The sequence below is a fragment of the Lepidochelys kempii genome, chromosome 3 (genome assembly GCF_965140265.1).
Source record: "Lepidochelys kempii isolate rLepKem1 chromosome 3, rLepKem1.hap2, whole genome shotgun sequence".
Classification (NCBI taxonomy): Eukaryota; Metazoa; Chordata; order Testudines; family Cheloniidae; genus Lepidochelys; species Lepidochelys kempii.
Genome location: NC_133258.1, coordinates 134868311 through 134884052, shown reverse-complemented (window position 1 = coordinate 134884052; position 15742 = coordinate 134868311). Strand labels below are relative to the sequence as shown.

The window sequence follows — 15742 nt, the reverse complement described above, 5'->3', positions numbered from 1 at the left end:
AGCTGCACCTAGAGCAAGGGAAGATACTGTCCCTGTGTCAAGGCTGTCACAGCTGACACACAGAGCAGCTACACCAAACTGATTCAGAATGCTCTACGTGGCCTCGAGGATGATTACAGTTGATTTCACAACTATTTTTAAAATCCAGAATAAACTGATATTCAAGCCATATACTTACTTGTAAGGGATAAAGCATGAAAGATGGGGCAGTCTTAACACATACGGGAGAAAAGCATGTATAAGACAAATGTAATATAGACAGATCTTTACATCTATTTTAAACGGATGTGTTTACTTTGCTAGGCTCTGCACATCATATCTCTGGGGAATCCCTCTGACCATTCAACCAGACTCAGTGTGCGTGAGGAAGCCATTGTTAGCTGAACGGTCGAGCTGTGTGGAATGCTATGGCTTTAGGCCTGGGTGTTGTACACACTCAATACCATGAGTAGAACCACTGACTACCCATTTTTTAAAGTCATATTTTGTATCAAATACAGGAAGCCCTTTTTAAAGTCTAAAAGCCATGAGGCAGCTGGCTACTAAACGCTGCTTTCTCCTCCCCCAAATATCTTTGTCACATGCAGCTTCTTTGAGGGAACATTCAAAATTCTAAATATGAAAACTTGGGGATGGCTTGGCACCTTGCAACCCGCTCCAAGTGAAGGGCAGCACATAGCTGCGCTGCCCCACCTCAAGAGCAGAGCAAGGCCTGAACGGCGAGTCTGAGAGCTGCCCACTCCTCAGTCATCTGGTGAGGAGAGGGGGGTAGCAACTTGGCAGCAGGTGCTTTGCTCTCCCTCTTCTCCACACATCTCCAACGTTGCAACGCAAAGTCCATGCAGAAGGATAAGGATGCTCCTTATGCTCCTTTACTCCCATATGCAGTAGCAGAGCCAAGATCACAATCGGTCTCAGAATTTAAAAAAATAAGCAAAAGTGTTACCATTCTTATTGATTACTTATTTCAGTATTGTCAGGTTTTGTTAAGAGTTACTAACCTAGGCCAATAGAGAAGCCATTCAGGTGAGTTTGCAGTCCATCTTGCGGTCTGCTTGGAAGTTTGGCCTGGGGTTGGGATATATGCCCAGGTTCTCTTTTGAGTAATCTAAATTCAGTCTGTAAAGAATAGTTTTGCCCACCTACACAGCAGTGGAAAATATTGCCCCAAAAGGTTAATAGCGTGTAATTTATGAATCATGAGTAGGGCTGCAGGTTTGTCATGGTGTTAGAAATGTCACAGATACCAGGATATTTCTGTTTGTCTGTGCGACTTTTCTTTGTGTCTGTGTCTGTGATTTTAATGAAGCGGTATTTCCCAAATGGTGGGTTGTGACCCAGGAGTGCATCACAGGTAGGTTTTAAGGGTCACCAGCATGGTGCAGAGGGGAGGACTGGGAATTGGGCAGGGCTGGAAAGCTAGCTTGCCCCCTAGTAACCGCACAGTGGCAACACCTGTCCCAAAGGACTGGCCCAGCTCCCCCACTCTCAGCATTGTGTCCTGGCACATGAGGTTGCTGTGCCATTTACTCAGATTTAACACATCTGCCTTACCCACCCCCCACCTCCACCCCGTCATGAGGCAGGGGCAGCTAGGCCAAACCTGAGCAGTGCTGTGACCCTGTGCACCAGGCCTCAACACTCAGAGCAGGGAGCAAGAGCCAAACCCAGCCCCATGGGACAGGAGCTGCCATTGCAGAGTGAGTGCAGGGCAGGGGTCACTCTGCACCCTTCACCCCAGGCCAGGATTAGAGGTGTGGTGCCAGGGTGCTGCTGTGGCTGGTCAGTGCCCCGCTGGCAGGGCGAAGAGGAGGGGAGGGGAGGATTTACGTGTCCTGCATTTAAAGAAGTAGAGTTGAATGTTCATAGCTGTGACTTTACATACCACTTCCTCCTAAACATGTGGCATTTCCTGAATCATGGTTGCTCTGTGATTTTTTTTTTTTAAATAGAAAAGGTCATGACAAATCTGCAGCCCTGATCATGATATAAAACTAAAGCACTGTTAGCTCATTTCAAAATGAGTCAGTGCTCCCTTTTGCCAGAACTGGTAATTGGAAAAGAAAGGGTGCTTCCCTGAAAGCCTTTTTATATGTAACAGGGAGAACTGAAAGAGCCTAAAGCCACTACTTATGTTTATGAATCAATCCCATTTTTTCCAGTTACATTCTGCAGTTAGCATGGATGGCCTGGGGTGGAAATTACCCCTCAGAAGGAAGATAGTGCTCACTGTGAACCTTTAAGGATAGGGTATTTTCATTAATGCTATTTATAGATCAAATTCCAGCCTGCAGAAGGTTTTAGGGTGAACATTCTGAAACATCTCCATCATACCCCACAAAATAATGTCAGGGGCACGTTAGTCCTGAAGCTTTTATCTTTCACATAAATGAATTGGTCTGAAGAATTATGCTCTCTGTTCTAGTGATTGTAACTTTATGAATAAAATGTAAGCCAGGTCGCAAAAGGCTTTAAGCGATGGGCATGCCTGTTCCTTCTCCTCCCCTACCATTTCTCAATGCATGGCCCCCAACACAAAGTACTCCGCTCTTCTAGCTCAGATTAGGAAAACTATTTCCCTCAAAGGTGATGCTCTTAAATTCTACCCACAAGCCACCATTCACAATAGATTGTACAGATGTTCCAAATGTGATCATACATGTTCTCTGAGTTCCTTTGGCTCAGCTCCCTTGCAGTGGGGTCTGAAAACTCCCATGCCTGTATGCTGTGCTAGGCTTCTTGTGCTTCAGTGATGCTTGTATGCCCTGCTAGACTTTTTGACCTTGGTTGCCCACTAGAGGGACTGAGGTGCACTCTGGGCTGTACCAGTCTTCTTGCATTTGGATCCTGGACTGGGGGCAGCCAAAAGTGTTGGTACTTTCCTGCCACTCATACAATCCTGATGTCAAGATGAGCTGTAACTCACAGTTTGTACAGCTCTTTATAATATGATCTTCCCTCCCCTTTCTTACATAATTTGAGCAGTGAAATTGACAGGTTTCATGATTTCATAGGAATTTAAGACCAGAAGGGACCAGATGATCCTTTAGATTAACCTCCTGTTCACCACAGGTCTTTACATTTCACCCAGTTACCTAGGTACTGAGCCCAATAACTTTAGTCAAACCAAAGCATTTCAGTCCTCAGCTGACTGAACAGTTCTGACAATTAAAGGGTTCTCACTGCGCCTCTGAATTAGCAACTATTGAAAAGACCGGGGCAGGTTACTCATTTCACAGGTATTGTATGAGGTTCTGAAACTGTGGACAGACACGCTGCATCACTTGTCCTCAAAAACATGAACGGAGGGTATCTCAGCAACCACAGCAGCTAGAGACTTAATTTTGGTTAATGAAAGCTTAGAGACCAGTGAACAAGAGGGCAGTGTGGAAGAGGTGCTGCCACATCATACTGCCGCACACTGGTCCAGTCCAAGCCTTGAGTCCCATGGCATATCATCTATTTAAATGGCAAGATAAAACAGAAATTTCATGGGCAACATGACTGTTTATCTCCCTTGGGGATTTCCAAATGCTGGATCTCAGTATTGTATCAGCTCAGCCTCTTCCCATGGACCCCCTTGTGGCCAGGGATGATGGTGCAGTGTTTTATCTCAGTTTCCCCTCTTGGTTCCTCAGTAACTCACAAAGAGGCTTTCACAAGTCCAGTAATAGCTCTTGTTGGAGCTTTTATAAAACAAAGTTCCAAAATAAACAAAAAAAGGCCCTTGAACCCAGCTGTAATCTGGGCTCAGTCCCTCCTCCCTGAGAAACCGCCTCTTCCTCTGTTCCCTAAATCTCAGGAAAAGACACAAGGCCTGGTCTAGCTTCTTTGTCTTCTCCCCACAAGGAAAACCAAGCTTCTAGCTCAGGGGTCGGCAACCTTTCAGAAGTGGTGTGCCGAGTCTTCATTTATTCACTTTAATTTAAGGTTTCACGTGCCAGTAATACATTTTAACATTTTTAGAAGGTCTCTCTCTATAAGTCAATATATTATATAACTAAACTATTGTATGTAAACAAGGTTTTCAAAATGTTTAAGAAGCTTCATTTAAAATTAAATTAAAATGCTGATCTTATGCCGCCGGCCTGCTCAGCCTGCTGCCAGCCTGGGGTTCCATTCACTTAGGCCGGCAGCGGGCTGAGCGGGGCTGGCGACCAGGACCCTGGCTGGCAAGAGGCTGGCAGCCAGAACCCCAGACCGGCAGTGGGCTGAGCGGGGCTGGCAGCCAGAACCCCAGACCGGCAGTGGGCTGAGCGGGGCTGGCAGCCAGAACCCCAGACCGGCAGTGGGCTGAGCGGGGCTGACGGCCAGGACCCCAGCTGGCAAGGGGCCAGCAGCCAGAACCCCAGACCGGCAGTGGGCTGAGCGGGGCCGGCGGCCGGGACCCCAGACCAGCAGTGGGCTGAGCGGCTCAGCCCGCTGCCAATTAGCCCACTGCCACTCTGGGGTCCCGGGCCTGTCCACATAGAGTAAGTACCTACCTTCTCCCTGGTTCTAGCCATTTTCTTCCTCTCACTGCACTGAGATGAGGGTCGGAGTGCGCCGAGAACAGGGCTGGGGGTGAAGGAGCAGGCTGGGGGTTGGGGTGCAGGGTCTGGCCAGGAGCTAGAATGAGGGAGGGGGCTCAGGGTTGGGGCAGGAGGTTTGGGTGTGGAGTGCTTACCTGGGCAGCTCCCATTTGGTGTGAGGGGTGCAGGTGGGAATGTGGGGTGTGTGTGTGCAGGAGCTCCCGTTTGGTGCTAAGGGCAGGGGTTGGGATGTGGGGGATAGAAGAGTCAGGGCATGGGGTGTGAGGGGGCTGGGTATGTGTGGGGTTGCAGGAGTCAGGGCTGGGGTTGTGGGGGGGTGCAGGGGTGAGGGCAGAAGGCTGGGAGTGTGTGAGAGGGGTGCAGGGGTCAGGGCAGAGGGCTGGGGGTGTGTGAGGGGGGTGCAGGAGTCAGGGCAGAGGGCTGGGGATGTGGGCTAGGGTTGTGGGGGGTGCTCCCAGCCCCCTGCCCTGACCAGCTCACGGCAGGGGGCTGGAGGGGATATGCCGATTCCACCCCCTTCCCCAAGATCCCCGGAGCAGAGAGCATGCTGCAGCTCTGCTTTTCCCTGTCCCCCTCCATAGCAAGGGCCGTCAGCTGATCGGCTGCAGGGAGGGAGAGGAGGAGGGGCAGGAACCCAGCACGCTGGGGGAAGAGTCGGGAGGAGGGGGAAGCTTGCCTGCCCTGCAAAGAGAGAGTGGGGCGTGGGGGGCAGAGAAGAGTGGGCCGGGCAGGATTTTTAATGGCATACTGCTGTCTGCCAGGGTCCGGCAGACAGCAGTGTGCCATTAAAAATTGGCTCGCATGCTATCTTTGGCATGTGTGCCATAGGTTGCTGACCCCTGATCTAGCTGGTTCTTTCTACCCAGCCCCAACTTCAGGGACCACTGCAGGAGACATTATTTTTCCTTGCACCTTCACTCTACAACAGGGGTGGCCAACCTGAACTTGAGAAGGAGCCAGAATTTACCAATGTACATTGCCAAAGAGCCACAGTAATACATCAGCAGCCCCCCATCTACGCCCACCCGCCCCCGGCTCCCAGCACCTCCCACCCACCGGCAGCCCCACCAATCAGTGCCTCCCTCTCCCTCTCTGCACCTCCCGATCAGCTGTTTCATGGCGTGCAGGAGGCTGGGGGGAGGGGGAGGAGCGAGGGCATGGCAGGCTCACAGGACGGGGTGAGAAGGGGTGGAGTGGGGGCAGGGCCTGTGGCAGAGCCACGGGTTGAGCAATGAGCACCCCCCGGCACATTGGAAAGTTGGCACCCATAGCTCCAGCCCCAGAGTCGGTGTCTATACAAGGAGCCGCATATTAACTTCTGAAGAGCCACATGTGGCTCCGGAGCCACAGGTTGGCCACCCCTCCTCTACAATGTCTTCCTCTGGCTACCCACAGCCTCTGTTTTTCTACTCCCTCAGAGGCCTGGTTTAGTCACAGACCCACTGTTATGTGCATTCTCTCCACCTGGAGAGGCAAATCACCTGCAACACAGCTGAGGACTATCTCCCTCTAGAAGGGCCAGCCACCCATGACAAGTACATTATTTATGAATGTATAGGATGCCGCCTGGTACCTTATAGTACCTTTCAGTTCTTAAGTATCAACCCAATGTCCATAACCCTGACCTTGAGGTTGGCACATAACTGGGGCTGTGCAACATTTGGGGGCTTTGCTCGGAGAGGGTCCATGCAGATGTTTTCTGTTGCTTCAGTTTCCCTTTGTGCACATTCTTTGAGTTCTGCTTTGAGCGTTTGAGTTCATTTGTACCAAAAAACTCAAAGCAAAGTTTGGCTAAAACCACCAATTTTGTCTGGTTTAATCACATGAAACTATCAAATTTCATATGTGGTTTCCACGAGAAACCATAAATTGCCTGAGACCTGCTGGTAACAGCCTACGCTCACAGAAAGGTGAGTTTGGCTTAAGCGTTCTCTTTGGCTATGTCTACACTACGAAATTAGGTCGAATTTATAGAAGTCAGTTTTGTAGAAAGCGTTTTTATACAGTCGATTGTGTGTGTGTCCACACAAATGCTCTAAGTGTATTTAGTCGGCAGAGTGCGTCCACAGTACTGAGGCAACCGTCGACTTCCGGAGCGTTGCACTGTGGATAGCTATCCCACAGGTCCCACAGTCTCCGCCACCCATTTGAATTCTGGGTAGAAATCCCAATGCCTGATGGGGCAAAAGCATTGTCATGGGTGGTTCTGGGTACATATCGTCAGGCCCCCCTTCCCTTCCTTCCTCCGTGAAAGCAACGGCAGACAATCGTTTTGCGCCTTTTTTCCTGGGTTACCCATGCAGACGCCATACCACAGCAAGCATGGAGCCTGCTCAGCTCACCATCACCGTATGTCTCCTGGGTGCTGGCAGACGCGGTACTGCATTGCTATACAGCAGCAGCTCATTGCCTTTTGGCAGCAGACAGTGCAGTATGACTGGTAGCCATCGTCGCCGTACTCCAGGGTGCTTTTTTAGCCGACCTCAGTGAGGTCGGTCAGGGGCGCCTAGGCAAACATGGGAGTGACTCAGCCAGGTCATTTCCCTTTGAAGTTTCATCTCATGGTGATTCAGTCCTGCCGGCAGTCCTACTGCACCGTCTTCTAATGAGCAGCCAGGAGACGACAATGGCCAGCAGTCATACCGCACCGTCTGCTGCCAGCAAGATGTATAAAGATAGATGAAGTGGATCAAAACAAGAAATAGACCAGATTTGTTTTGTATTCATTTTCTCCTCCCTCCCTCTCTCTGTGAAATCAACAGCCTGCTAAACCCAGGATTTTGAGTTCTAGCCTTGAGGGGGCCATTCTGTTTCTCCTTGATGCAAAGCCACCCCTTTTGTTGATTTTAATTCCCTGTAAGCCAACCTTGTAAGCCATGTTGTCAGTCACCCCTCCCTCTGTCAGAGCAATGGCAGACAATTGTTTCACGCCTTTTTTCAGCGTAGACGCCATAGCACTGGGAACATGGAGCCCACTCAGATCACCGCAGCAATTATGAGCACTATAAACACCGCATGCGTTATCCAGCAGGATATGCAGAACCATAACCTGCAAGAAAAGCAAAACCAGGCGAGGAGGAGGCGACTGCAGCGCGGTGACGAGAGTGATGAGGACATGGACATAGACATCTCACAAAGTACGGGCCCCTGCAATGTGCACATCATGGTGTCAATCGGGCAGGTTCATGGCGTGGAACGCTGATTCTGGGCCCGGGAAACAAGCACAGACTGGTGGGACTGCATAGTGTTGTGGGTCTGGGATGATTCCCAGTGGCTGCGAAACTTTTGCATGCATAAGGGCACTTTCACGGAACTTTGTGACTTGCTTTCCCCTGCCCTGAAGCACAAGAATACCAAGATGAGAGCAGCCCTCACAGTTGAGAAGCGAGTGACGATAGCCCTGTGGCAGCTTGCAATGCCAGACAGCTACTGGTCAGTCGGTAATCAATTTGGAGTGGGCAAATCTACTGCGGGGGCTGCTGTGATGCAAGTAGCCAACGCTATCACTGAGCTGCTGATATCAAGGGTAGTGACTCTGGGAAATGTGCAGGTCATAGTGGATGGCTTTGCTGCAATGGTATTCCCTAACTGTGGTGGGGCCATAGACGGAACCCATATCCCTATCTTGGCACCGGAGCACCTAGGCAGCGAGTACATAAACCAAAAGGGGTACTATTCAATGGTGCTGCAAGCACTGGTGGATCACAAGGGACATTTCACCAACATCAACGTGGGATGGCCGGGAAAGGTACATGACGCTCGCATCTTCAGGAATTCTGGTCTGTTTCAACAGCTGCAGCAAGGGACTTACTTTCCAGACCAGAAAAATAACCATTGGGGATGTTGAAATGCCTTTAGTTATCCTTGGGGACCCAGCCTACCCCTTAATGCCATGGCTCATGAAGCCATGCACAGGCACCCTAGACAGTAATCAGGAGCTGTTCAACTATAGGCTGAGCAAGTGCAGAATGGTGGTAGAATGTGCATTTGGGGATTTGAAAGCACGCTGACGCAGTTTACTGACTCGGTTAGACCTCAGCAAAACCAATGCTGAAATGAATTTGTTAGTCTCTAAGGTGCCACAAGTACTCCTTTTCGAATATTCCCATTGTTATTACTGCTTGCTGTGTGCTCCACAATATCTGTGAGAGTATGGGGGAGATGTTTATGGTGGGGTGGGAGGTTGAGGCAAATTGCCTGGCCGCTGATTATGCGCAGCCAGACACCAGGGCGGTTAGAAGAGCACAGGAGGGTGCGGTGTGCATCAGAGAAGCTTTGAAAACAAGTTTCAGGAATGGCCAGGCTACGCTGTGAAAGTTCTGTTTGTTTCTCCTTGATGGAATGCCCCCCGCCCCGACCCCGACTCTACTTTCCTGTAAGCTAAGCACCCGCCCTCCCACCTTCGATCACCGCTTGCAGAGGCAATGAAGTCATTGTTGCTTCACATTCATGCATTCTTTATTTATTCAAATCACACAAATAGGGGGATAACTGCCAAGGTAGCCCGGGAGGGGTGGTGGAGGAGGGAAGGACAAGACTACACAGCACTTTAAAACTTTAAAACTTATTGAATGCCAGCCTTCTGTTGCTTGGGCAATCCTCTGGGATGGAGTGGCTGGGAGGTCCCCGCACCGTGTTCTTGGGCATCTGGGTGAAGAGGCTATGGAACTTGGGGAGGAGGGCGGTTGGTTACACAGGGGCTGTAGCGGCAGTCTGTGCTCCTGCTGCCTTTCCTGCAGCTCAACCATATGCTGGAGCATATGAGTTTGATCCTCCAGCAGCATGAGCATGGACTCCTGCCTTCTTTCAGCAAGCTGACGCCACCTACCATCTTCAGCTCACCACCTCTCCTCGCAGTCAAATTGTGTTTTCCTGCACTCTGAGATTGTCTGCCTCCACGTATTTTGCTGTGCTGTCAGTGTGGGGACAGCATGAGGTCAGAGAACATTTAATCACGAGTGCTGTTTTTTTGCCATCTAATCTTCGCTAGCCTCTGGGAAGGAGAAACATATGCAGCTGGTGGAGGGAAAAAAAAAGGGAGAGTGGTAGTTAAAAAGACACATTTTATAGAACAATGGGTACACTCTTTCATGGTAAACCTTGCTGTTAACGTTACACAGCACATGCGCTTTCATTACAAGGTCGCATTTTGCCTCTTATTGAGGGTATGCCGGTTTGGTGTGAGAGATCGCTCACGCAGGGCCGGGCAGCAGAATTCGGCTTGCAGGCAGCCATGGTAAGCCACAGTCTTTTGGCTTCTTTAACCTTCATAACATGTGGGAATGGTTTCCAACATCAGCGCCCTCATTTCCCATACAAAGTAGCAGTTGGGTTGGCCATTAATGGGTTGGCAATTTAAAAGGAGGGGCTGCAATTTCCGGGTTCACGGTCAGTAGAAACCCAATTAACACCCCTTCCACCCCCCACACACCCAATTCTCTCGGATGATGGCTTCACCCCTCCCCCCACCACGTGGCTAACAGTGGGGAAGATTTCTGTTCAGCCACAGGCAAACAGCCCAGCAGGAATGGCCACCTCTGAATGTCCACTTACTAAAACCACCCTATTTCAACCAGGTGACCATGAATGATATCACTCTCCTGAGGGTAACACAGAGAGATAAAGAACGGATGTTGTTTGAATGCCAGCAAACACCGGGACCATATGCTACAATGCTTTGTTCTGCAATGATTCCCAACTACGTGCTACTGGCCTGGGGTGGTAAAGTGTCCTACCATGGACTAAGGCTGCCTTCCCCAGAAACCTTTTGCAAAAGGCGTTGGAAGTACATCCAGGAGAGCTTTCTGGAGCTGTCCCTGGAGGATTTCCGCTCCATCCCCAGACATGTTAACAGACTTTTCCAGTAGCTGTACTGGCCGCGAATGCCAGGGCAAATTAATCATTAAACACGCTTGCTTTTAAAACATGTATAATATTTGCAAAGGTACACTCACCAGAGGTCCCTTCTCTGCCTTCAGGGTCCGGGAGCCTGCCTTGGGTGGGTTCAGGGGGTACTGGGTCCAGGTCCAGGGTGATAAACAGATCCTGGCTGTTGGGGAAACTGGTTTCTCTGCTTCCTTGCTGTGAGCTATCATCTTCCTCACCCCCAAAACCCGGTTCCGTGTTGCCTCCCACTCTTTGGACGGAGTCAAAGCACAGGGTTGGGCTAGTGGTGGCTGCACCCCCTAGAACGGCATGCAGCTCATCATAGAAGCGGCATGTCTGGGGCTCTGAACCGGAGCAGCCGTTTGCCTCTCTGGTTTTTTGGTAGGCTTGCCTGAGCGCCTTAATTTTCAGATGGCACTGCTGCAGATCCCTGTTATATCCTCTGTCCTTCATGCCATTGGAGATTTTTTCCAAATATTTTGGCATTTCATCTTTTTGAATGGAGTTCTGCCAGCACGGATTCATCTCCCCATACAGTGATCAAATCCTGTACCTCCCATTCGGTCCATGCTGGAGCTCTTCAGCGATTCTGAGACTGCATGGTTACCTGTGATGATGAGCTGTGCATGGTGACCTGTGCAGGTGAGTTCACCATGCTGGCCAAACATGAAATGAGATTCAAAAGTTCGCGGGCCTTTTCCTGTATACTTGGCCAGTGCATCTGAGTTGAGAGCACTGTCCAGAGCGGTCACAACTGAGCACTCTGGGATAGCTCCCAGAGGCCAATACCGTCGAATTGCATCCACAGTACCCCAAATTCGACCCAGCAAGGCCAATTTCAGCGCTAATCCCCTCGTCAGGGGTGGAGTAAAGAAATCAATTTTAAGAGCCCTTTAAGTCGAAAAAAAGGGCTTCGTTGTGTGGACAGGTGCAGGGTTAAATTGAGATAAAGCTGCTAAATTCGACCTAAACTCATAGTGTAGACCAGGCCTTTGTAAGAAACCCCAAACCAGGGAAAACGTTTGGTAGTTTTATTACAAACATAACAATGAGCCCCTTTGCCAGAGTGTCTGATACTATTAGAGAGCAGAGGGAAGTTTTCTTTACGTGTATGCTCTGTGAAGGTGGGTTTTATTTATCTTTTTCCTATCTTGAAATCGTATCATTTCTTGATCTATATAAATACAGGGCCTGAGAACACACCCTCTCACAACTGCCTTGTTTATACAGTTATGACATCATCACATCCTGGTTACTTTGTCTTTATAGCAGATATTTTTTTAAACCGATTAAAAGTAAAATGAGGAATTCAGTGTTCAGAAATAAGGACAAATCAACCCAGTTAGTACAGATTCCAGTATTACTACAGCTTTGTCTACTCACAAATGTTGTACCTCTTTCACTATCCCATTATAATTAAATCGGCACAACCTCCCGAGCATACAGCTATCCTGTACCAGAAGGGGAATAACCTATATCAGTATAGGGCACACTAGGGATTACACCTATCTAGTGATACCCGTGTAAGAAAAAAAGAAAAAAATTCACATTCCTAACCAACACAGTTATTTATACATGTACAAAAACTGGGTGGAGACCATGCCTAAATGTTTTGAATGCAATAGGAAAAAACGTAGTATATGTATGAAGCTGTGTGTTGGGACAGTGTGTGCATGACTCAGGGTGCATGACTTGTCAACACTACAAACGGTTTGCTCGTCTAGCTAAACTGGTAGAGCTATGCCGGCAGAGCTCCATAGTGTAGGTGCAGCATATGCTGACAGAAGGAGCCTTTCTGCTAAAACCACCTCCCCCAATGACATTAGCAGTGGCAGCGGAAGCACACTTCAGTTGGCCTCGTTGCATCTACACTGGAGTCTTAGGTCAGCATGGCTATGGCAGCTAGGGGTTGAGGTTTTCTTCCTCATACTCCTAGTTGACATCGCTATGCTGGCAAAACTGTGTAGTGTAGACTAATCCTCAGACATATAGTACAGCTATTACGTACTTCAGAATGGAAAGTCTCTAATAACTACCCGCTCGACACAGATACATTTCTCAAATTATGTAGAAAAATGCACTACTGTAAATATCTGTAGTTGTGGATGAAGTTCAAAGCTTCTGTTTCTCACCTTCAAACCCCTCTGCAACATTATCCTCGTTTACCTCTCTACCTTCATCTTCTCATCACCGGGCTTTGTGCAGCCTCTCTCTTTGCCACACTTTTGTTCACTCTCTGTTCTTATCTTTGCACCTTCTGTGCCAGCTGGTCTCAGCCAAGTATCCTCCCTTTCTTCATTCAATTGTCTTCTCAAAAACTACCTGTTTCACACACTGTTCAACCAATATCCATGTTTAGCTGTCTCCTCACCAAGCCTTCCAATTATTGTATTAGTATTCCACCAAACAGCTCTTAAACTCCTGCTCCGGATTATTACCTGTTGAGTTGTATCCATACCAAACCTGAATGTAAGCTTTCCAGGGCAGGAAAAATGTTTTTTCTTTAATGGTCGGTAAAGCACCATGTACTACCGAATGGTAGGGATGCGGACAAACCAAATAACTAGTCAGAAAATACTGTCTTGTTTTAAAACACAAGGTGATGGTGAAATATCAACACAGCAACAGGGCTAGAACTGAAATTTGGTACCATTCTAATATGTTCTAGTCCAAACAGGAATTAATTCTGGCCTGCATTATACAGGAGGGCAGACTAGAGGATCTTTTGTATTACTTTGCGAAAATACAAAGCATAAATACAGTCATCCTTTCTGATTTTATAATCTATGAGATTAGAGTTCCAGGTAATTCCATTTTCTCAGCCTGAGTTGCTATTTTAGCTTGTAAACTCTTCAGGACAGAGGCTGCCTCTCTTACTCTGGTTTCAGAGTAGCAGCCGTATTAGTCTGTATTCGCAAAAAGAAAAGGAGGACTTGTGGCACCTTAGAGACTAACAAATTTATTTGAGCATAAGCTTTCGTGAGCTACAGCTCACTTCATCAAATGCATTTCCACTGAATGCATCTGATGAAGTGAGCGGTAGCTCACGAAAGCTTATGCTCAAATAAATTTGTTTGTCTCTAAGGTGCCACAAGTCCTCCTTTTTTTTTCTCTTACTCTGCTTGTACAAGAGTCAGAACAATGGGCCGCAGTCCTGATTGAGGCCTCTGGCTATTGCCTCAATAGAAATTAATTAATTAATCAATCTCTCTCTCAGCTTCTTGGACATCCACCAGCACCTTATAATGAACCTCCTATTAATTCGGGACAATCCCTCTGGCCCCAGCAAGACACCAGCCATATCTTTCAACATAAACACTCAGCTTTTACATCCTTACCTCTCTAAATTTCTGGAAACCCATCCAAGTGCCCCCCAACTAAGTCACCAGACTGAATCCATCCTCCCTGGCTCCTTGTCCTCTCAACTTTCTTCCTCCTCTTACCAAAACATGTAACTGACTGCCCCCACCACACATACACCTGTTGTCAGAACCTATGCTCTGACCAAAATACAGATGATTGAATGCTCTCTTTCCTCACTTGACACAACCTTCTCCTAACTATTCCTGAGCATTCAGCTGAACCCAACTACAAAAAGCTTCTACATGAACCTGTCAGTGAGTAGCCACACTGATCCACTTTGAATGCTTTCTACTCATATCTGATTAACAATATTGAGTAGAATTGTATAAAACTGCAGATAGATAGATCTGATGACTATAGTCTTGTATGTCTCTGTAAACAAAAGCCAACTGTTGTAATGATTGTTTTGTTTCTGATATTTACATGGCAAGGATTTGTAGACTTGTTAAAACTTCCTAAATAAATAAATACTTAAAAAAAATTCAGGTGTTAAATGTTGGCAAGTTACGCCCATTCCTAAATTACCAGCAGAAGTGGGCATCAAAAGTATCATTTTAAAATATTTACCACTAGAAAGGTTTGTATAGTTCTTACCGGTATTTAAGTAGTTCTGGAGAGTACTTTGACTTAGCTTTGAAAATCACCTGGAATAATAGGGAGAAAAAATTGCATCATTCACAAAGTAAATACAAATGAACAAATACACTATGATCCTGAGGAAAAAACCATCTTATGTGTCACAGGTTATTAGGATTCATAAAATGTTTTTTGCACCTTCAGGTTATCTGAACTAGAAAATTTTGCCACTTAAACTATACCGAGTGGCAAAACCACCCTAGAGCAGATACACTGGTATAACTTAGTCCAGTTCAGGAATCGGAACTAACTAGATCAGTAGAAGGCACCTTTACACTGGTATGACTATATCCACACTAGGACATATGCTGGTATAACTATACTGGTAAATAATTATACCTCCTAACCAACATAAATATACTGGTGCAACTTTCTAGTGTAGACTAGCCATTGTTGACACCTTGGACCTGATTCGCATTTACATTAAGGTCCCTTTACCTGGCAGTGTAGCATAGCCTTAAATTGGGTATAAATGTTTGCATCCACGTTAGGGGCCCTTTACATTGCTGGAGCAGTGTAAATGTGAATCAGGCCGAGTGTATTCTACGGAAGTTTATTCAGTTCTCTCCGGTTACATCTTAACTGCTAAAAAAGGTGTGTTTTTACAGAGAGATAGCTATGGAGCATTAGTTATCTTGCTGTAAAATCTGTTGTAATGGAATACATGAGCCCAAAGACTCAAAGGTGTTAACACGACCCTGAGACTGTCCAACATTACACAGTTTTAAACATTATTCAGCATTTGGTATACAGAGACCTCAGCCTGCTTATTACTTTGACAAACACACCATTAAAATCTTTGAAACCTTTTATTAAAAATACAAAACAGAAGAAAAAACAGTTAAAGCATTTGAAATGTAAAGTATTAGGTAAGGCCTTGTCTACACTACACAGTTTTGTTGACAAAAGTCAGCTTTCATTGACAAAACGGTGGAGGTGTACACACTGAAATGTTCCTCCTGCCGATGTAACTCCCCTGCTATGCCGAAATAATAAAACCACCTCGACAAGCAGTGTAGCGCTTTTTGCAACATAGTTAGAGCGATGCAGCATCAGTGTAGACACTCCACTTGGTTTTGTCGCCCTAACTGGCCTCCAGGAGGCATCCCACAATGCCATCCTGACCACTCTGGTCAGCACTTTGAACTTTGCTTCCCCAAAGGTACTGAGCTATGCGCCTCTCCCCTATTTAAAGGCCCAGAAATTTTTAAAGTTCCTCTTCCTATTTGCTTGGCATGCACAGTCCACGTAGCATCTGCCCAGCTGATCAGGCTGGTTTTCTGCAGCAGACACTCTCTTGCGTGGAGCACACCAGAGCTGTTGGA

General features: G+C 47.4%; 1 protein-coding gene across 1 annotated transcript in view; it reads right to left on the bottom strand.

Annotated features, from left to right (window-relative positions):
* GPR137B (G protein-coupled receptor 137B) overlaps positions 1 to 15742 on the bottom strand; it is a 45106-nt gene that overhangs the window by 14299 nt on the left and 15065 nt on the right. The window contains exon 2 of the mRNA XM_073338169.1: positions 14376 to 14425. Coding sequence (XP_073194270.1) covers positions 14376 to 14425 — 50 coding nt within the window. The remainder of the gene's footprint in view (positions 1 to 14375; positions 14426 to 15742) is intronic.